The sequence below is a fragment of the Myodes glareolus genome, chromosome 22 (genome assembly GCF_982192425.1).
Source record: "Myodes glareolus chromosome 22, mMyoGla1.1, whole genome shotgun sequence".
Lineage (NCBI taxonomy): Eukaryota > Metazoa > Chordata > Mammalia > Rodentia > Cricetidae > Myodes > Myodes glareolus.
The window spans coordinates 35,067,496-35,089,531 of NC_142047.1; the positions used below are offsets into that span (position 1 = coordinate 35,067,496).

General features: G+C 46.7%; 1 protein-coding gene across 10 annotated transcripts; it reads right to left on the bottom strand.

Annotated features, from left to right (window-relative positions):
- Positions 1 to 2,315: 2,315 nt before the first annotated feature.
- On the bottom strand, positions 2,316 to 21,825 carry Zfp90 (ZFP90 zinc finger protein). 10 transcript variants are annotated; one of them, XM_087900205.1, is made up of 7 exons: positions 21,655 to 21,825; positions 21,373 to 21,439; positions 17,487 to 17,613; positions 17,154 to 17,249; positions 12,092 to 12,196; positions 7,747 to 7,846; positions 2,316 to 3,806 (listed from the first exon to the last, which is right to left on the bottom strand). In XM_087900205.1, the coding sequence occupies exons 2-7, from the start codon at positions 21,403 to 21,405 to the stop codon at positions 3,803 to 3,805; spliced, it is 465 nt and encodes a 154-aa protein (XP_087756331.1). In that variant the 5' UTR covers positions 21,406 to 21,439; positions 21,655 to 21,825; the 3' UTR covers positions 2,316 to 3,802. The 10 variants fall into 10 exon arrangements, 9 of the variants coding, with proteins under 9 accessions (XP_087756331.1, XP_087756332.1, XP_048292975.1 ...); XM_087900206.1 differs by lacking the exons at positions 2,316 to 3,806; positions 7,747 to 7,846 and adding an exon at positions 10,917 to 11,087; XR_015735915.1 differs by lacking the exons at positions 2,316 to 3,806; positions 7,747 to 7,846; positions 12,092 to 12,196 and adding exons at positions 15,191 to 15,294; positions 16,863 to 17,012.
- Positions 21,826 to 22,036: the final 211 nt, after the last annotated feature.

Below are 22,036 nucleotides of genomic sequence, written 5' to 3' on the forward strand. Positions count from 1 at the left end.
ATCCAGAAGCTCTGGGTGTGATCCCCAGCACCGAATCAACATGGCATGGTGAACACATCTGCAGGGCAATCAGCAGCTGAAGGTCACCCTGGACTACATAATGAGTTTGAGGTCAGCCTAGGGTGCAAGCAGAAGAGTCAACAGTAACATCAACAGAGTTTCTCAGGTTAACAAACCTTTTTCTACAGAGTGAACATTTTTGACTCTGCAGGTCACTGGCCTCCATCATACTAGTCAATGCTACCACTGCAATGCAGAAGCATCCACGGAAAATAGCCAGACGAATAAAGGCAGCTCTGTGTACTCTGAATGGGAGCCCTGTGCCATTTTCATGTGTTACAGTATGCTATTATCCTTTTGATTATCTTTAATGGCAGAAACCATTTTCAGCTGCTGGAATGTATTAAAAACAGGTGTTGCCTCAAAATGTTAAACATAATTACTATCTGACCTAGAGGCTCCACTCCCGAGTACATACCTGAAAGAAATGATATATGTCTACCTAGATACTTCTGTGTGCTGTGCCCTATGTGTGCTGCAAGCTGTGTGCTGTGCCCTGTGTACTGTGCTCTGTGTGCTGTGCCTTGTGTGCTGTGTCCTGTGTGCTGTGCCCTGTGTGCTGTGCCCTGTGTGCTGTGTCCTGTGTGCTGTGTCCTGTGCCCTATGTGCTGTGCCCTGTGAGTTGTGCGCTGTGTGCTGTGTCCTGTGTGCTGTGCCCTGTGTGCTGTGCCCTGTGAGTTGTGTGCTGTGCCCTGTGTGCTGTGCCCTGTGTGCTGTGCCCTGTGAGTTGTGTGCTGTGTCCTGTGTGCTGTGCCCTGTGAGTTGTGTGCTGTGCCCTGTGTGCTGTGCCCTGTGTGCTGTGCCCTGTGTGCTGTGTCCTGTGTGCTGTGCCCTGTGTGCTGTGCGCTTCGAGCTGTGCCCTATGTGCGCTGTGCGCTTTCACTTATTGAAAGGCCCAGAGTAAGAAAGTCTGTTGAGCTAGAAAGTGGATGAGCAGTTACTGAGGCTGAGAGGATTGAGGAGCACAGCATCTCTTCTAGGGATGGTGAGAATGTCCTGGAGTTGCTCGTGATGGAGTCACACAACTCTATGATTATACCACAGTCTGTGAGGAGTGTGGGCTAGACAGATGAATTGGGAAGTATAAAAACAAAAACACGGCTGGGTATTGGTGAGACACCTTTAATCCCAGCACTCAGGAGGCAGAGGCGGGTGGATCTCTGAGTTCCAGGGCAGCCTGGTCTACAGAGTGAGTTCCAGGACAGCCAGGGTTGTGTAGAGAGACCCTGTCTAGAAAAACAAAACAAGAAAGAAAGACAAAATAACAATATCTGAGGATGGCGGTGTACATTTATAATCCTAGCTTCGGGAGGATGAAACAGGAGGATCATAAATTCAGAGTCAGCGTGGAATGGAATAAGACCCCCCCACACACACAAATAAAACAGAACAAAATAACAGGAGTTGTGCTGTAACTGGTGATTACTAGTTATCTGTGTGTCATGTTGTTTGACCTTGTTTGTTTTTACACACACTCACATGCACGCACACACACACACACACACACACGTGTGTGTCTGTGTACGTGCTTGCTCACTGGTGCATGCATTGCACACACACACACACGCACGCACGTGTGTGTCTGTGTACGTGCTTGCTCACTGGTGCATGCATTGGGGAGAGGCCATATTTGCTTCAGTCTGAGTGTGGAGGTCAGAGGTCAGAACACTTACAGGTGCTTCTCTCCTACCACGTGGGTCCTGGGGATCCATTAATACCCACGGTATTACACACTTTCCTGTTGCTATGATAAATTGACCACAATCCACTTCTGGAAGAGTTCGTTTGGACTTACGGTTCCAGAGGGAGAGTTCGTAAGTGATGGGGAGCCATGGCAGATCACACCTTCAGTCACAAATACAAAACAACTTGGAAGTGGAATCAGACTATGAACTTTCAAAGCCCTCCCTCCCTGACATCCTTCCTACAGCAAGGCTCCACTTCCCAAAGATTCCACAGCCTCCCCAAGCAGTGCTAACCAGAGACCAAGTACTCACACATGTGAGGCTTTAGAAAGTATTTCTCATTCAAACCCCCACGCCTGCCAAGCCATTTCAGCAGCCCCAGGACCCTTGTTTGCACTTGCACAGTGGGCCTAACAGTGGCTGCTCATGGAGTTCTGTGGACTTAAATGAAGCACGCCTGTACATATTCTCGGGCATATGTACATACACATAACATAAAAGGAAGGAGAGGAAATTATATAGCAAACTCAATGCATAAAATAAACATTGGGTTTTGTTTTTGTTGTTTTTATTGAGACATTCAGGATCTGCAGCTCAGTCCACAAGCCTTTGGCACTCAGGGGCCCAGGTCTGCCAACTCAAGAATAGCTGCTTTTCTCTAAACAGGATTTCTATTTGAGTAGAGCAAGGGACCCCAGTCAGCTGGTTATTTACAGCAAGATACCCATAGTCAGGTGGCTTCAGCAACAGAAACGTCCTGTTCTGGTGATGGGGAGATTTAAGATCAGCAAGGCAGGTTTTATGCTGAGGTCTCTTCTCTCCGCTTGTGGGTGGCCAGTATCTCTGTGTGCTCCTTGGTCTTTGTTTGGAGGGAGAGCTGGTATTCCCTCTCCTGCTCTTCCTTCTTCTCTGTGTCTACACGTTTGTGTGCACATATCTGTGCAGCTATGTGGAGGCCAGGGATTGCTGTCAGGTGTCCTTAACATCTCTCCACACTATATTTTGAGACAGGGTCTCTTGTTGACCTGGAGCTCACCCATTCAGCTAAAATGGCTAGCTAGAAAGCCCTAAGAATTCTGTCCGGTCAATGCTGGGATTGCAGGTGTGTAGTGCTACCTGGCTTTATGTGGGCGCCGCAGGGGATACTCAGGTCCTCATGCTCACGTGCAAGCTCCTCACCTACCTCTTCTAAAGGTGCAAACTCACAGCCAGGTATGGTGGCACACACCTGCAAACCCAGCACCCAAGGAAAGTTCTAGGCCAGTCTGGATAACTGGGGCCTTATCAGAAATAAACACAAAGACACAAACCTTATCATGTTCCGCTCTCATGACTGCATCTGAATCGATTCAGTCTACCTCCCAAAGGCTCTGTTTCCAAAAAGTCATTGAATTTATTCCATTTTTGATGTATATCTTTTGTAGGAATGCAAACATTTATTGCAGAAGGAACTCAAAGATGTGACTACCAGAAGACCCACTGGGGGACATTTGCAAAATGGCTGTCACAGGGAGAAACTGGATTTGACCTATGGTGATTGGACGGATGAGGAGACAGCCTCAGTCTGGGCTGCTGGGTCGAGAGTTGAGCACCGCCAAGCGTTATGAAGCACTGCCAAATTGTATTAAAGGCTGTTAGAATTGTTTGTTCTGAGCTTTTGCTGCATCTTTACTATAAACACCCCTTTAATGTTTCTGGGAATGGCTGGACAGTGGAGAGTTGGCAGTCTTGACAGGCCTTTCCTTCATGTCTTGGTCAGGGAACTGTTACCGGAGCAGCTCCTCAGCTGGCACCTGGCTGGACTGCCCACATGGCAGCCTGATTGTTTTGGGCACTTTATTGTTACCCAGTGACCAAGGTCCATTTTCACCACAGCTGATCACGTGCTCCAATGGTGACAACACCGGCTTAGAAAATAGTGCTCTGTGCAATACAGCAGCTCCCGGGCATACCAGGCATGGTTGTGCAATCCTAGGACCCAGGAGATGCATAGGAGGGTCACGAATTCAAGGATAGCCTCTACTGTGATTTTGAGGTCATCTTGGGCTACATCGGCTCTATCTACAAAAAAGATTATCAATCAATCAATTATAAGATAAGTGTTGGTGAACTTGAAACTATGGCGGTTACTCTTCGGCTGTCTTATTCAGATCAGAGGGAAGATCTCCATCGCAACCCCTGCCTCCATTCCCCATTCCTCTACCTTCACCCTGGCCCCGCAAAAAGACACAGATTGTTGGATTGTTGTAGGTGGTAATCCTTCGTTTGCATGAAGAGATCCATCCACTAGGACTGGTATAGACATCCTTGCCACACACACCACCTGGTTATGGAACCAGACTTTCCAGCTCACTTTTCAAGTCGGCTGGGGGTCGCCTTCTCTACTGCTCCCTGGAGTTAGAAAAATATTAGGGCTCAATAAATGGTGTGTGGTGGTTTGGCTCCCCTAGGGAATGATTCTATTAGGAGCTGTGGCCTTGTTGGAGGAAGTGTGTCACTGTGGGGGTGGGCTTTGAGGTCTCCGGTGCATAGTGTCATAGTTTTCTTCTTGCTGCCTGCAGATGTAGAACTCTCGACTCCTCCAGCACCATGTCTGCCGGCATTCCACCCGACATGATGATAATGGACTGACCTCTGAACTGCAAGCCAGCCCCAATTAAATGTTTTCCTTTATAAGAGTTGCTGTGGTCATGGAAACCCTAAGACAAATGGTCTCTCCCAAATGACTTTCCATCTATCCATCTATCTATCCACCTATCTATCTATCTACCTCTCTATTTCACATTTTTTTTAAATATTTATTTATTTATTATGTATTCAATATTCTGTCTGCATGTATGCCTGAAGTCCAGAAGAGGGCACCAGACCTCATTACAGATGGTTGTGAGCCACCATGTGGTTGCTAGGAATTGAACTCAGGACCTTTGGAAGAGCAGGCAGTGCTCTTAACCTCTGAGCCATCTCTCCAGCCCTCTATTTCACATTTTTAAATCATATTCTCACTATATAGGCCAGTCTAGCCTTGAAATGAAGACTGTGGGGTCAAAGGGCTGTCAGAGATCACGCCTGTCAGTGCCCCCGGGTCCAGCGGGTGGGTAGGGAACCGAAACTCGTTTAGTTAAAACTACACCCTAGGAATCAACGCCATGTCATTCTTTATAAACTTCCTCTCATCGTCATAAACTCGGAGAGGTGAGTTGACCAGTCTGTGTCACTGCTGGACCTCTCTGTGAAGGCATGAATGCATCCAGTAGATCCGTACTGGATGCGTACTGTGTGTACCGGGAATACAGCACAGCACACCGCACACAGCGCTCCATCCTCACGAGGGATGGAGTGGTGAGAATGGACCTTAGGCAGGACTTAAACAGGGTGGACAGACAGGAAGTCACTGTGTTTGTGAGTGGCAGTCAGGGAAGACCTGACTTGCCTTCCAGCAGGGACATGAGGATGAAGTGGAGAAGGCAAATGCAAAAGTCCTGGGGTGGAGCTGGGTTTGGGGGCTCTCGAAAATAATCCCCACCTTTTTGAGACAGGGTTTCTCTGCAGCTTTGAAGCCTGTCTTGGAACTAGGTACGTGTCTGCAGGCAAGTTATTTAACTCCCCCGGGTCTCAGTTTATCTACCTGCAAAGTGGGGTTCATTAATTTATTCATTGTGATAGGCAGCGTCTAAAATGATTCCTAATAACTGTGTGTGTTCACAACCCCTGTGGATGTGAACTGTATGGTGTTTCACTTCTAATTTATACAACCAAGGCTGGCTTGCTCATTTTCTACTGATGCTGTCACAAATCCCCATAGACGTGATGGTTTAAAGTAATCCCCTTTCCTATTCTGCAGCTTTGGGAGCCATTCACTGACGTGGGTCTTGCTGCACTACAGTCAAAGATCAGCAGGGTTCCTCCCTCCCTCCATGCCTTCCTTCTTTTTCTTTCCTTCCCCTTTCTTTCTCCCCTTTTCAACCACAGGACCTTGAACATTCTGGGCACACACCCTATCCACTGTTTCTCCAAATGTGTGGCTTCATTCCTTCTGGAAGGTCCAGGGAAGAATCTGTTTCCTTAGCTTGTCCATTCAATCCAGAGACTGCTTGCATGACTTAGCTCACGGTCCCTTCCCCCATCTTCCTTCCCATCATCCCACCTGTCATTCACTCTGACTCCCCTGGGCTTCCTCTTCCTGCTTAGAAAGATCCTCATGACAGACGGAGCTCACCTGTGCCGTCTAGAACGCTCTTCCCGTGCCAAACTGCTTCAAAAGCAAAACCCCTTGCCATGGAAGCCGCTTTATGAACTGTGGCAGATTTTTTCTTCCCTGTTTTGAGTCAGGGACTATGTTTCCTTGGCTGGCCTTGAACTCACAAACATTCATCTCTCTATGCCTCCTAAGTGCGGGGATTAAAGGTGAACACCACCGTGCTTGGTAACACAGTAGAGGATGGCTTTGCTGAAAAACTGGTGTTTGAACAGAGACTTGAAGATGAGGGAGGAAACCATTCATTTTGGGGGAAGAATATTCTAGGTATAGAGGGCACCAAGTGCTGAGGACCTGTGGAGTGGGCCTCGCCATTTTTCTACCACGCGTTATTTACATCACTCTTTCTTCTGGGTCTGGGTTATTTCCTCTCAGGCGAAGAGCGGTAGGATGGAAGCTGCAGAGGGTGGCTCATCTCATGAAGGGAGGGAAATTCCAGGATCATTTATAGGAGGGAAAGGAAATATGAAAAAAAATGAAATAGAATAAAAAACCCTTAGGATGCAGGACGGGCTGTGTTCTTCCAGCTCCGCTCTTCCGGAGGTCTGGAGCCCTCAGCAGTGCGCCAGCGCCCCCTGGTGGTCACCAGGAAGACACATTTAGCGGCAGTCTGGCAGAGGGTGGACGGCTCCCAGCAAGTTCTCCTGCCAGCCTGGACCTCCAAAGTTGTACCCTGTTGACTTGAGGTCCATAAGCTTAATCACTCGTTTATTTAGAAGTTTTTGTTTGTTTTGCATGAGCCACGCTGTCATGAAGCCCTGGCCGGCCTCAGGCTCACTACATAGTAGGAGAATGACTAATCCTACCTCAACCTGGGCAGTCCTGAAATTACAGGTGTGTCCCACCATGCTTGTCCTAGCCCTGGGCACTTTAAAAAGTACTTTTATGTTTGAGGCCCAGTGCTAAGTACATTACAGGTATTCTCATTTAATCCTCTTGGTCAGTCCTGTTGGGTGGGGCTGTGGCAGCTCTCATTTTACAGGATGGGGGTGGGAGGAGACAGCTAGCGTCTACTAACTCAGGCCCACCTGTTTCTGAAAGGACAAAATTATAGCAAGAAGCATCTGAAAGTGCTGACCATAGCCACATATCGTGCAAGTGTTAGCCCCATGGGGCTATTAATGTGTCCCTTTAACAGCAAGGGGAAATTAATGCAGAGAACTTAGGTATTTGCCTCAGATCACACAGAGAGCGTAGAGGACCAAGCAAGAACTGGGAACACGGGGGCTAAAGAGACAACTCTGCAGTATTAGCTGCTCTTGCAGTGGACGGAGATCCCATTTCCAGCACCCACATGGTTCACAACTGTCTGTAGATCTGATGCCCTCTTCTAGCCTGTGTGGCTCCGGGGGCACGTATGATGCCCAGACGTATGCCCAGACCAAGCACCCATCCATAAAATAAAAAAAAATTAAAGACGATAAAAGAGAAATAGGAAAGCACTGAACAGCCTTGGGCTTGTCCCTAAGTTCTGTTTATAACTGCTAAGTGTGCACCTAGGAGGTACTGGTCCTTGTGTGCAGCTCAGCGTGAGGCATGCAGGAGAGAGAGAGAGAGAGGGAGAGGGGAAGAGAGAGAGGGGGAGGGGAGGGAAAGAGAGAGAAAGAGGGAAAAGAGAGGAAGAGAGAGGGGGAAAGGGAGATAGAGGGAAAAGGAGAGAGAGAGAGAGAGAGAGAGGGAGAGAGAGAGAGAGAGAGAGAGAGAGAGAGATAATGCTAGCAACATGCAAAAACGTTTTGAGAGAACCTCACGTATCCACAAAATGAATTCCCGAAAACAGGAGCTTGAAGGAGCATGGAATGGCTCAAATCCAGTCCCAAGAAGAAGTAAATGTGAACAGGTGACCCTGCCAGGGAAAGGAAGGAGACACCTTAAGTGAACACAGACATTTTGCAGTGAGACCCAGCAGTTTGTAGCACACTGGCAAGTCCCAATTTAAGGCTTGGCTGGATAAACCACTTTCAAGGAAAGCAAGGCTGCTGCCGTTCTCCTGAGTCAGTTGGGAAGGAGTAACTCGGTGGAAGTGTATTGAAATCCTGTGTGTGAAAAGGAGTCTGGCAACTCGGTATGATTTTGAGGGGATGCCCAGCAACAGGCATCTACTACCAGCTCTTCTTGCTCCAAACCTCCAGCCTGGCTGTGCATCAGACTCCCAGGTGTGGCCATGCAGGGTATTGATCCCAGCCACCGCACTGGCTGGGCTGTTCCCTCCCTTTGACACAGGGCTATAGGAAGCCCAGGCTTGGACTCTGCCTGTATGTGGGAGAAGTGGCTACCCAGGAGGCCCTGCATGGTGATGTCTTTAAAGATGAGAGATGGCTCAGTGCGTAATAGCACCACGGCCAACCCTGAGAATCTAAAGTCAGTCCCTGGGACCCACATGGGGGTTAGTAGAGAGTTGACTCCACAGTTGTCCTCTGACTTCAACACATGCCCTGTGGCATGCAAGCACTCAACACATACACAGACCTTATGCTACCCCATAAAGACAGAGTTACATGCAGCTCCTCAAATACAGCATGGCTCTGGAGATGTCATTAAGACTGTACTTTTAGGCTGGATGGTAGTGGTGCACACTTTTAATCCCAGCATTTAGGAGGCAGAGGCTGGAAAATCTCTGTGAGTCTGAGGACAGTCTGGTTTACAAAGCAAGTTCCAGGACAGCCAGGGCTACATGGAGAATCCCTGTTACAGAAAAAAAAATAATAACAACATTATACTTTTAGATGCTAAGAGCTATGCTTTTAGAGCTAGGCAATCCTGGGGTTAAATGATGAACTTGTCATTGACAGTGTGATCAAAGGTATAGGCAGGTTATCAGCTTCTCCAACAAGGATAAAACACATAGAGGACACTTCTGTGGAATAATGCTTCTATAGACTGTGTAAATTATGCTGTGATTGGTTTAAAAAAGAAACTGACTGGCCAATAGTTGGACAGGATAAGGCTAAGCAGGAAAACTAGACTAAGGACACTGGGAAGAAGGGCAGAGTCAGAGGAGTCACTAGCAAGACATGGAGAGGAAACAGGAGGTTTATAATAATAATAATAATAAGAGGTAATACCACACAGCGAAATGTAGATTACTAGAAAGAGGTTAATTTAAGTTGTAAGAGCTAGTTGGTAATAAGCTTGAGCTATAAGCTGAGCATTTATAATTGAGTCTCCATGTCAGTTATTTGGCAACTGGTGGGCAGGAAAGAGGTTCATTCCATGTGTCCACATTGGGAAGGGAACAAATAAACAGGTCCAGAGCCCACCCCTTCCCAAGGCCATCTTTCTGGTACTGACAGTTTTAAACTGAAGGCAAGAGGTGTATGCACACATAGTTAAACAGTCATAACCACTGCCTGATCCCTCTCAGCAGTGACCCATCGCCTGGTATCCAGTGTGTCTCTGAGGTGGTCTGGTAAGTTATCAGGAGCTCCTCCTGGGTGACAAGTTCATCATCCTGATGGCATTAGGCCTTCAACCTTTCCTTTTTCCCAGCATGGGATTCCTGGGGACATTTTAATTCCTTGCAGCCCCCTTTTACACTAGTCTGATAGCCAAAGCGAGGTGGACAAATATCTTTTTAGAGCAGTGGTTCTCAACCTTCCTAATTCTGTGACCCTTTAATACAGTTCCTCATGTTATGGTGACCCCAACCATAAAATTTCCATTGCTACTTTATAACTGTGATTTTGCTACTGTTGCGAATCAAAAGTAAATATCTGATATGCAAGATATCTGAAAAATCTGCCTACAGTAGCATTATTGAATATTAACAACAGAAACATGTCCAAAATAAGCTTAAGCAAAAAGGAGGGGTTGTTGGTTTGATAATAGGAGCTCATTGAATCCTAGAGAATTTTAGAAATTAAGTCAGGTCCAAGCTCAGTGAAGATAAGAAGAACATCTACACACCAGCTTTATCCTTTTCTATAATACTCCAGTAAGAAATCAGGCCTTTTTAGCTGAGCAATCAAAAACAAATTTTCTCTTCCAGCTGTACAAAAACAAAAACAAAAAAAGACCAAAACAACCCCACCCCCCCCCAAAACAAACCCTAAGAACCCTGACTGGAGGAACCAGGAAACATGCCAGCCCCTAAAATTACCACTGAACTGTGGTGACATCCTGATTTATGTCCCTATGGTTGCACAACAGGCAGTATTACGAGAGAGAAGAGGTGGGTGTAGTGGTTTGAATGAGAATGGCCCCAGAGGCTCATATAGTTAAATGTTTGGATCTCAGTTGGTGGACTGTTTAGGAAGGATTAGGAGGTGTGGCCTCATTGGAGGAGGTGTGCCACTGTGAAAGGAGTGGGCTTTGATGTTTCAAAAGCACAACTTAGGCCATGACCCCCCCCCCCCCAACTTCCATCTTGCAGATAAGATGTGAGGTCTCAGATATTCCTCCAGCGCCATGGCTGCCTGCCTACTGCCATGCTTCCCGATGATCATGGGCTAATCCCCTGAAACTGTAAGCAAGCTCTCAATTAAATGCTTCCTTCTAAGCCAGGTGGTGTTGGCACACATCTTTAATCCCAGCACTTGGAAGGCAGAGGCAGGTGGACCTCTAGGTTTGAGGCCAGCCTGGTTTACATAGTGAGTTCCAGGACCACTAGGGCTACAGAGTGAAACTCTGTCTCAAAGAAAAGCTTCCTTCTATAAGTTGCCTTGGCATCTCTTCACAGCAATAGAACATTAATGAAGACAGCGGGCATGGGGCTTTCCCAGCACCTCCATCCAGCTGGGAGGACTAAAGAGAACAGCAGAATGAAAGACTCAGCAGGTCTTTCATGGAGTAACACTAATCCAAGGCAGTGATTAATACCTTCCCTGGCTGTAAACAAGAACGGGGCGGTTAACTCCTCTTGCGTGCTGTGCTATCCTTAATTTTAGTTACGTGCTAAAAACAGAAAAAGACAAACAGACCCCCAGAAGGCTGTTTATTGAAGGAATGCAATGATGTTGGTACGTACGCATTTCATGTAGCCCTGAAAGGTTGGGTGTTTATGGTGTGTGACCGCTGAGGCAAGGAGAACCCTCCGCTCACCGAGCCACAAATGTGTCCGGGATTTCGTTCCTGTCAGTGAAGATGTGCTGAAATTCACAGTCAAGAGTAAGTAGATGAGGGCCAGATTCCTTCCACATACTAACCATGAGTGCCTTTCTGGTCTTTTGGAACTGTTTTTTTTTTTTTTAAATAAACTTCAGTAACATTGGGCAACACTCGATTGGTTATAATTCATGCTATTTCCTTAAATACTCCCACATAAAGATCCCCCCGAATCAGTAGAACATTCCTGACAGGAGCTCTTAACTGTTGAATAAGAGAGAATCTGAACAAAATTACCCACTGTGAAATTCTACCAGACATTACCAGCATGGTCTTGACATTATACGCTAAGCATGGAGCCATACACAAGGTTTTTTTGAATGGCCGCCATCTTGGAAGGGCCTATCTGCCATGGAATGTCTTATTTTGAATCATGGGTAACAGATTTATTAGGAGACACATTACATTTCAGCTCCCATGAATATTTATCCCTGTTAAGAAAAAGTCTGATGAATTCTTGAGAGCTACTTCATACCATACAGGATAAGAAAGGGTAATGGATGTCACCGTCCAGTACACAGAAAGCTAAAGGAAAGTCTCACCAATTAGCCGCATTCGTAACAATTAGCATCCCTCCCGGAAACCTATCTAGGGCTTGGAGGACTTAGGTATACTGTGTGAAAGGGAGGCCCCACTGTCAGAGGCTGCAGTCCACCATAGCTTAACAGCTCTCCCTGGGCTTTGTACAATAAGAGGACTCCAGTCCAGTGGGGGCTTTCTGCTCTCTACCTAGCCTTATCTGGAAGATGTCTCTAGGCCCAGACTCCTGACTTAAGGATGACCCTTGACACAGCTACCTAAAAACTTTCTCCCCTGCTGCCCACATGGTAATTAAGCAACATGCTCCAGTTTTTTCCATTGACCATGGCTGGCATTAATCCAGCTATAAGATAGAAGCGTGTCACCTTAGGTAAACTATATGATACCCAGTCTCTGTCCCCATTCTTTATGTCTCCCCTCACTCTGGATTGAGGTTGAACTGGCTCACCGAAGTTATCTCCTGGAAGGCTGTTTCTGCCATGGTCACAGACCACCCAAAGCTCTCTGTCACTGCTTCCGTTCCTTTGTCCTTGTGGACTGGTGGCCAATGGACCTTGAGGGAAAAAAGGGGACCCCAGAAATGTTCACGGTTATTCCAAATTCATCGGCACTCTTGTTAAATGAACCCAAAAGGTTCTGGAAATCCCCTTAGGATGGTCAGTTTACAGGTACCAAGGAAGCTTATCTCATGTTTGCTAGCAGAAAAGCAACCGAGCTAAAATTTTTGAAATAGCTCAGAGTCAGACCTTCCCATGAAATGGCATGACAGGCGCCATGGAAGGGCACGCGAGCCGAAGGGGTAATGACCGCCGAGAAAGAAGCGTGTGTGCCACCAGTCCAACCACTTTCAGTTCCACTAATCTGTTCCTTTGTAAGTGTCCAATAAGAGTCCCTGCATTTGTGACAAATTTGCATATTCTTTGTTGCCTATGATGTCTTTAGTCCCTCTAAAATGTCCAGCCCACGAGAGTTCACAAACCGTTTGGTTTGGGTATCTATTTTAAAAGTTTTACTTTAAAGCTCGCTGGATTCCCAAATGCCCTCTCCATACCAGTGGTATAAGGCCAAAGAACCAGGAACCCAGCTTTTCCATTTAGCTTCGCTATTAAGTTCCACCCTACCGTGCAACCCATTTCAGCTTCCGTCCTCCCCGCCCCCAACCCCCCCACCACCAGAGAAGTGGTTAGGCTAGCGACTCTAATTCTTTCAGTGCTGACTTCCTGGACACAAACTGATTTCCTTGATTTCAAGCTTCATGGAAGAGTTTTAGTCACGCCAGGGGTGGTGGCGCACACCTTTAATCCTAGTACTGGGGGGGGCAGAGGCAGGCGGATCTCTGTGAGCTCAAGGCCAGCCTGCTGTACAAGGTGAGTTCCAGGACAGGCTCCAAAGCTAAAAGGAAACCCTGTCTTGAAAAAAAAAGAAGAAGAGGAGAAAGAGGAAGAAGAGGAATTTGTCTCAGTCAAGTGAAACTGTAATGTTTAAAATGTTTTGGCTACACTATGAGTTTTCTTTCTTTTCAGGTTGTAAACAGTAGGATTTATATAGCAAGCTTCAAAACTTGGTGATTTCAGACATGCATACTCGAAAGCTTTAGCAAGGTCATATCATTTCTAAATGACTATATACAGTTTTACAAAAAGCCTGCAATCAAATACAAAAGAGTGGCGTTTATTTAAAAACAAACTGTCTCTTGGCACAGTTTTCTCCATACGCAGTGTACAAAACATAACTACAGTTCCAAACTTTCAGAATCCTGATGCTAGATTGGAACAGTACTTTAGACAAAGCTTCCTACCCGCTCCATGATGTTCGGTCTCCTACAGTTTATTTCGTGTATGAATTCTCTGGTGTTTGGTAAGAGCTGAGCTCCTACTGAAGCTTTTCCCACATTCCTTACAAGCATAAGGTTTTTCTCCAGTGTGAATTCTCTGATGATCGTGCAGGTTGGTTTTCTTCCTAAAGGCACGCCCACATTCATTACATTCATAGGGTTTCTCCCCAGTATGGGTTCTTTCATGCTGAATAAGGGATGAACTTTGACTGAAGGCTTTGCCGCAGTCAATACATTCATAGGGTTTCTCTCCAGTGTGGGTTCTCTCATGCTGGGTCAGTGACGAGCGCCGGCTGAAGGCTTCTCCGCATTCATTACATTCATAGGGTTTCTCTCCAGTATGAATTCTATGATGTTCTATGAAACTTGTACTCCTTTTAAAAGCTTTTCCACATACATTACAGTGGTAGGGCTTCTCTCTGGGATGAGACACAGACTGCTGACTAAGGGCCTGCTCAGAGTCATAAGACTTCCCTCCAGCATGGATCCTCTGATGCTCCGTGAAGTCTGTGATGTGACTGAAGTCTTCTCCACAGTCATCACAATGGTACAATTTCACTTCGCTAAGTGCACTTTCACCTTGAATAAGAGATGCATTAGGTTCAAAAGCCGTGCTGAAGTCACTACTTTGGTAAGGCTTGCCTCTTTTGTGAATCCTCATATGCTTATAGAGGGATGGGCTCTGCCCAAAAGCCCTCCCACATATGCTACATTCAAAAGGCTTCTCTCCGGTATGAGTCCTCTCGTGCTGGACAAGGGAAGAGCATCTACTAAAGGCCTTCCCGCATTCCTTACACTGGAAGGGTCTCTCTCCACTGTGTGTAACCTCATGTTGAGTGAGGGAGGTGCCGTGCCTGAATGACCGCCCACAGAGATTGCATCGGTACGGTTTTTCTCCAGTGTGGATTCTCTGGTGTTGAACAAGGGAGGAACTGCGCTGGAAGGCTTTCCCACAGAGACTACACTGGTAGGGTTTCTCTCCTGTGTGTGCATTTTCATGCTGACCGAGGGATGAGCTGTGTCTGAAGGCCTTCCCGCACACATTACACTCGAAGGGCTTTTCCCCGGTGTGAATTCTTTGATGTTCAGTAAGCTGTGTTTTCCAGAGGAAGGTTTTCCCACAATCAGTACATTCATGATGTTTCCTTCCAGAATAAATGCCTTGGTCTGTACCATTGGGATGGGTATCATCTTTATGAATTTTCTCATGCTTATTAAGTGATGATCTGTGAATAAATGACTTCCGACATTTATCACACTTATAAGGCTTCTTTTTTGCAAGGACACTATTCCGAGTAACTAATTCTGAGTTATACTCCACGCTATTTCCAAGCGTTTCACATCCACCGGACCTTACACTTGAAGGCATGTCTAGTTGTGGGACCAAGTCTGTGCTCAATCTAGAGTCTTCAACAAATTTACTTTGCTTAAGATTTGTCTCCAGAGTGGCTATTTCTTTCTGGGACGATGCCTCTGGTCCCAGATGTCTCCCCCAACTCTCCTGGTGCCTCTGGATCCTGACATCCCAGGGATCTCCTTGTGTGGCACGTGGCAGAACATCTGTACTGTGGGATCCTCCAGATCTGCCCTGCCGAAGACTTGACGGCTTGGTGTCAGGCCTGGTCTTCCAGTCTAAAAGAAATATAAAGTGCAAAAGTTCCCAAATTCCTTTCAGTGCAAACAGAAGGCTACAGGACAGATGAGACTGCAGAAGCCTTACACTGCGGGAAAGAGAGGGAGTCGTCAAGTGAGTATTACGAATCCAGAGTGTCTGTCACGTCCAGAGAACGAGGCAAGCCCTTATGAGTGGGGTGAGTCTGACAGGAAACAAAAAGAAGAAAGGAGCCGAAGTGTGTGAGATGCAGATGCAAGCAAAACAGAATCCTACTCTATCCTGTAGGTTTCCATGTTTTCTGTTTATTTTAGGGGCATAACAACAAAAAAAAATCTACCTTTCTAATCCACCAATTTTATAGTTTCTTTAAAGTTGATTTCATAATCTCTTTATAGGATCTACTGTCAAGGATCTACTGAAAAAATTCCTTGACACATTGTACTAAAAATGGAGAAAAACTAAAGTCTCAGAAATCAAGTTAATTTTGCCCTTACAGTTAGGAGTGGTTTCAGTCTATCTAAGCTCTGATCCTATAGCAATCATCTTTGTGTGTGTGTGTGTGTGTGTGTGTGTGTGTGTGTGTTTAATGTGTGTGATGTATGTATAACACTTATAGTAAAATAACATTTATTCTATGTAGGTGCTGGGAACTGAACCCAAGTCCTCTGCAAGAGCAAGTGCTCAAACTGCTGAGCCGTCTCCCCAGCTCCCCAATCCCTTCTCTTGACCTCAGATCTATTTCAATCAACAGATGTATTCCTAAGTCTGTTTTTAACCACAGAATACTAATACTAGATAATACATTCATTTTTAGGTTCTAAGAATGGTAGCCTTTAGGGCTGGGGAGTCAGCTCAGTGTTGAAGAGCACTTGTTGTTCTTGTAGAATTCCAGGTTCGATTCCCAGCACTCACGTGCAAACTCATAATCATCTGTGACTCCAGTCTCAGAGGACCCAATGCCCTCTTTTCTGAGCTCTAAGGGCATCAGGCATACACATGATGCATATACGTATGTGTAGGCAAAACACTCATATACACAAAACAGTAAAATAAATAAATCTAAAAAATGGTTATCTTTAATAGCTAAGGGAAATGCCATGCACGGTCACTTATACCTATAATTCCAGTACTTGGACGACTGAGTGCTGGGATTAAAGGCATGAACCACCACTGCCCAGCTAGACTTTTCAAATAGTGTGCACTCACTGAGCATAGATTTACTAAGGAGTGTATGGTTACAGAACACAATGTACTAAGGTTAGACTGAAGCTCCATCACAAGGTGAGCTCTCTCTCTGTGAGTTAAAAATGAACACAGATTTGCTGGCTTTTGAACACCTTGCTTTTTCAAAACTCTAACATGCTTCTTCTTTCTTTCTTTCTTTCTTTCTTTCTTTCTTTCTTTCTTTCTTTCTTTCTTTTTTTCTTTTTTGTTTTGTTTGTTTTTTGAGACAGGGTTTCTTTGTGTAGCCCTGGCTGTCCAGGAACTCGCTCTGTAGACCAGGCTGGCCTTGGACTCAGAGAGATCGCCTGCCTCTGCCTCCGGACTGCTGGGATTAAAGGCGTGACCATCACCCAACTAACATGCTTCCTTTTAAACAGTGAAGGCAGTGCTGAGTCCTACAGAACGTGCGCTTAGAATGGCACTGCGATGCTAGGACCAAGACTCACCTTACACTAACCTCTTTCTGGTTTTTTGTTTTGCTTTGTTTTGAGATAGGATATCACTATGCAGAGATGAGTGGCCTAGAACTCACAGAGATCCACCTACCTCTGCCTTCTGGATGCTGGTATTAAAGGGCTATGGTAGGGCTAACTTCTCACTTAAGACGGTATAAAGCTGGGTGTGGTGGTACATGCCTCTAATCCCAGCACTTGGGTTTCTTTTCCCTGAAGACTTACTGTCAGTAGGAATGCCTGACTGGAAAAGAGAGATGTGCAGAATGTCAGCCAGAAACGGTTTCAGCTTCCTCTGGGTGTTGAACAGCTCCCACGCCTCTCCGTAACCCGTGCCACTGTCTACACTGATCTATCTCCATGAGCAGAATTCTTACTTGTTTACCTGGACAGAAGGATCTCTGGATTTCTCTCTCTGATATCCACGGCTCTTCTCCTTGCTCCAATTTGAAGATCACCTCTGGCTTGGAAACTTGATACCCTGCTCATGGGTAAATACACAAGATTTGGGTCTTTGATCAAGAAGACAAAGAACCTTCCCATAAGTCAGTACTAGTCCTTGATCCTCAGAACCTCTGAAGAGAAGGAAAAGTACAGCTAAGAAGGCATGCTAGCGAAGTCCCCTCTTCTAGGTCTGTAAAACGATCTTTCAGGCTCACAACCAAGCCTCTCAGTTACCAGACTGCGTGTGAGCCGGTGGGGAAGTAGCGCTCCTTACCGAGAGACACCAGGTGGCTGTAGTTCTCCAGCATCACGTCCCTGTATAAACTCCTCTGGGCCGGGCCCACGTGGTGCCATTCTTCCCGCGTGAAGTCCACAGCCACATCTTTGAATGTCACGGACTCCTGTGGGATCACAGTCCTGCTCAGGTAGGGATCAACTCCACAAATGCTCCTCTCAAAGTCTGGGGACAGACCTTGGGATCATGTGTTTGCTGCTCAAAGGGGAAATCGATCCCACAAGCCTGCATTTACTATTCTGTCTCTCCTTTCCTTTCCCACCTCTTTCTCCTGATGCTTTTGCCTCTCCCTCTCCCGGGCCAGGACTGCAGACCTACGCGAACATGCCTAGCTTACAGCTCTCTAGTCCATCTATCTTGCTGTTTTCCTTTCAAACCAAACCTTTTATATGGTTGCTCATTCCTCACTGCTTTCTTTCCTTGCTTTGTTCCAAATTCAAACATGGGGCTATAGGAACGAACGACAAAGGACAGCCTTTACCCTCCTAGTCCTCTTTATCTCCCCATGTGGTCATTCGCCACAGTTGGTGTGTGTACTTGGAAGTCCCCTGTCCGTGTTTTACACACACACACTGCAGGCACACTGCAGGAAACACTGCACATATCGCTCTGCAAATTGCTTCTGTGTATTTACTACTTTTTTAAAAAAAAATATTTTGGGGCTGGAGCAATGGCTCAGTGGTTAAGGGCACTGGCTGCTCTTCCAGAGGTCCTGAGTTCAATTCCCAGCACCCACATGGTGGCTCACAACCATCTGTAATGAGATCTGGTGCCCTCTTGTGGCCTGCAGACGTCCATGCAGGAGGCAGAACACTACAGATAATAAATAAATAAATCTTAAAGAAAAGTGTTCGCTTATTTATGTGTGTGTATCTGAGGGTATATATATATATATATATATATATATATATATATATATATATGCACTATGTTCACATAGGAGGCCCATGGTGGTCAGGAGAGGGCATCGGAGGCCCCAGAACTGTGTTGCAGACAGCTGTGAGCAGCCTCGTGTGTTTTGGAAACGGAACCCATGCCTTCTGCAAGAGCAGTAAGTTCTCCGAACTGATGAGCCGCCCCTCCAGCCCTACTCATTTACTAATGTTTGAGAGAGATTCTCACGTATCCCAGGCTGATCTCCAACTCACTATGTAGTGGAGGTTGAACCCCCGATTCTTCTGTTTCTGCTTCCCCAAAGTCGGACTACAGGCATGTACCCCTTCATCTGCTTTCTATGGTGCTGGAATAGAAGCCAGTGTATGATAGGGGCTTGGTGTATGCTAGGGGAGTAATTCTGCCAACTGAATCCATCTCCAGCTCTACAATTAGATTTTGACATGAGGCTTTCTTGGAGATCATCCCACATATAATTGGACCTTAGAGTTTCGAACTATTTTAGAACCCCCCAGTATGGCTGTATGTCAGGGTACCCACTGGTGGTTTCTGCTCCAGATGGTAGAAATCCAAACACCCTCCCCCAAACACTACTCATCAGACCACAGCTACACCCAGTCTTGCTGGCCCTTGAGGACATCAAGTTGTGTTAAGAACCATAAGATACATTTCAAAGCCTCAGTATTATAACACAGTTGAATACCCCATTAGTAATTTAAAGATACTGATTATAAATAGAAGTGATAATAAACCGAGTTAAATCATATGCCTTACTAAAATCACGTTTCATCTTATTTTTTGCATCATGGATAAATGACAACACTCTCTTTTGTCTGTCTTTTTGTTTTCCGTTTTTTGAGACAGGGTTTCTCTGTGTAGCTTTGGAGCCTGTTCTGGAACTTGCTTTGTAGACCGGGTTGGCCTCAAACTCACAGAGCCTGTCTCTGTCTCCCGTGTGCCTGGATTAAAAGCCGTGCCACCACCACCCGGCAACAACAGTTTTTTTTTTTTTTTGGATGATTCTAAGAGACTTGGACATCCTTGTGTTCACAGATAAGCAATGGGGAATCAGGAATGTTGAATGCACAAAGTTGTTGCCAGGCAGTGGTGGCGCACGCCTTGAATCTCACTCAGCATTTGGGAAGCAGAGGCAGGCGGATCTCTGATTCTGAGGCCAGCCTGGTCTACAGAGCAAGTTCTAGAACAGCTAGAGCTGTTACACAGAGAAACCCTATCTTGAACCCCCCCAAAACACAAAACCACATTAGTATTTTTATCTAGATTGAATTTGATTACATGATACATATAGCAACTACAATTTGTAATTTATTGTTAATTTTTAAATTATTTCATTTGGCTGGGCAGTGCTGGTGAACACTTTTAATCCCAGCACTTGGGAGGCGGAAGCAGGTGGATCTCTGTGAGTTCAAGGTCAGTCTGATCTACAGAGCAAGTTCTAGGACAATCAAAGCTACACAGAGAAACCCTGTCTTGAAAAACAGAACCAAAACAAAACAAATTATTCTATTATGTGTCTGTGTATGGGTATTTTGAAAAACTTTTTATTCCTAACAAAGGTGGTTAGTCCAATAAAGGCCTGTACTATATTCCCCCGAACCTTCCCCTTTGCAACAATTAGCTGGTCTCGTCAGACTACACTATCAAACTTCAGTTAATGCGATGAGTTTCAGTCAGCACCTATGTAAGGGATAAGACAGAAGCCATCTTGGCAAACTGTGCTTGTTAGCTCATTTTGGGTTGGGTGCCCCAATTTTAGACAATACATTGCCTTGCCAAGCTTCTTTCACTTTGTGTGGTCCTTTGGTCCTCGGTTCCTTGAGTTGAGATTTTTCTCTCCTCTGTTTCTAACAGTATGGTCACATCAGTGCAGGTGCTCAAGCAAGATGAAGGCTTTTTGCCCCCTCGGAACCAGATTATAGCAGGTGTGAGCTGCCTGGCATGGGCGTTAGGAACCCAACTGTTCTCTGCGTGCTTTTACAGGATGTGCTCTTAACTGGTGAGCCATCTTTCCAGCCCATCCTTATTTTCCCAGAGGTGCTGGGAACTGAACCTAGGACCTCACATACGCTAGGCAAGAGATCTACCGTCAAGCTATATGCCTAGTCCTTACCCTTTATTCTAATGAGAGTGTGGATTATGTTTCCACTGCTGTAAATCAATGGATAACCTCAGAGCATATGTCCAGAAAATGTCCCCTTTGCCACAAGAATAAAATAGGTTAACAAATCAGCCTTTCCCCTGTTCGAGACAGGATTTCTCTGTGTAACAGCGCTGGCTGTCCTGGAACTCGCTCTGTAGACCAGGCTGGCCTCGAACTCACGGAGATCCACTTTCCTCTGCCTCCCAAGTGCTGGGATTAAGGGCACGAGTCTTCATGCTGGCACGTATCAGCCTCTTATTAATTAACCTGAGTCTGGAACTACTGAGGGGGTGCACTATTATAGAAATGTTAAAGGAAAAAAAAAGAAAGACAAGCGCAAGGGGCAAGAAAAACTCGGAGCTAGTCGGTCCAGGTATGGCTGGGTGTTGGTGTCAGACTCAACGCGCCCAGTCTTTCACCATCCTTTTCCTCTCTGACCATGGCTCATCTGCTCCCTGCTCATCTGACCCGTGGATGGGTCAGAAAGCCTCACTTTTCTATCTTGTCACCCTACTCTCTCCATTCCTCCCTGAAGAGTTCAAAGAACCCGCACATCAATAAAGGCTCAGTGCCGAGAATCCCAATACATTCAGTTCTTCATAAGATATCACTCCCCTGTTCCCCTCCACTACCAAACTGCTCCATCCTTTCAGGAATCCCGCTCCACCCAGGTCCGGGCACTTTCAGAGGGGTTTTCACTAGACTAGAAGACTCAAAGCCATCCAAACTCTAGAACAATAACTGTCCCGTACATGTCCCCGGGGTCTCGCATGGTGGGATGCTCCTGGCGGTAGGGAAAGCTCGGCTCACCTGGGGCGTGACCATCGGAGGCCTCGGGGCCATTCCTGCCTCAGTGTGAGCTGGCTACGATCCGGGGCTGAGGAGAGAGGACAGAATCCACTCATCCCGCTACCCCGCCGCCCCACCCCCGCAGCTCTGCAGCCACTTCAGCCCAAAGGGTCGGAGGAGACCGCCTCCGCCTGCAGCTCCCCCAGGGCCAAATGAAAGGCCCGGCTGCCTCGGGACTGTCCCTCCGGCCACGCCCAGTCCGCCCGCAGGATGGTGGGCGAGGCCGGGAGTCCAGCCTCCTACCCACGGCACTAGGAATCACCGCCTCCGGGGCTTCGGGATCCGCGACCTCGGGACCGCCCCTCTAGCGCCCGCTGCAGTCTCTGTTCTCGGCGGCGGTGCTGTCCTGAGTAAGGGCCAGCTTCGCAAACCTGCCTTCGCCACCACAGGGCCGGACAATGGCCACAGCGGCGGGCGCAGAACCGCAATGCGCCTGCGCACACGGAGCCCGGTGCCCGCCCACCCGAGGCTCAGGAACTGCAATTCATAGCTTAGTCTTGTGTGCCCGCCTGCGGACGTGCTCCGCTCCCTAGTGGGCGTTGTAGTAAGAGCCCAAGAAAGCGGGCAGTGTAGGTTCAAAGTTTTTGTTTTGGGAGATTGGGAGCGGTGTCTGTGCGTGTGTGTT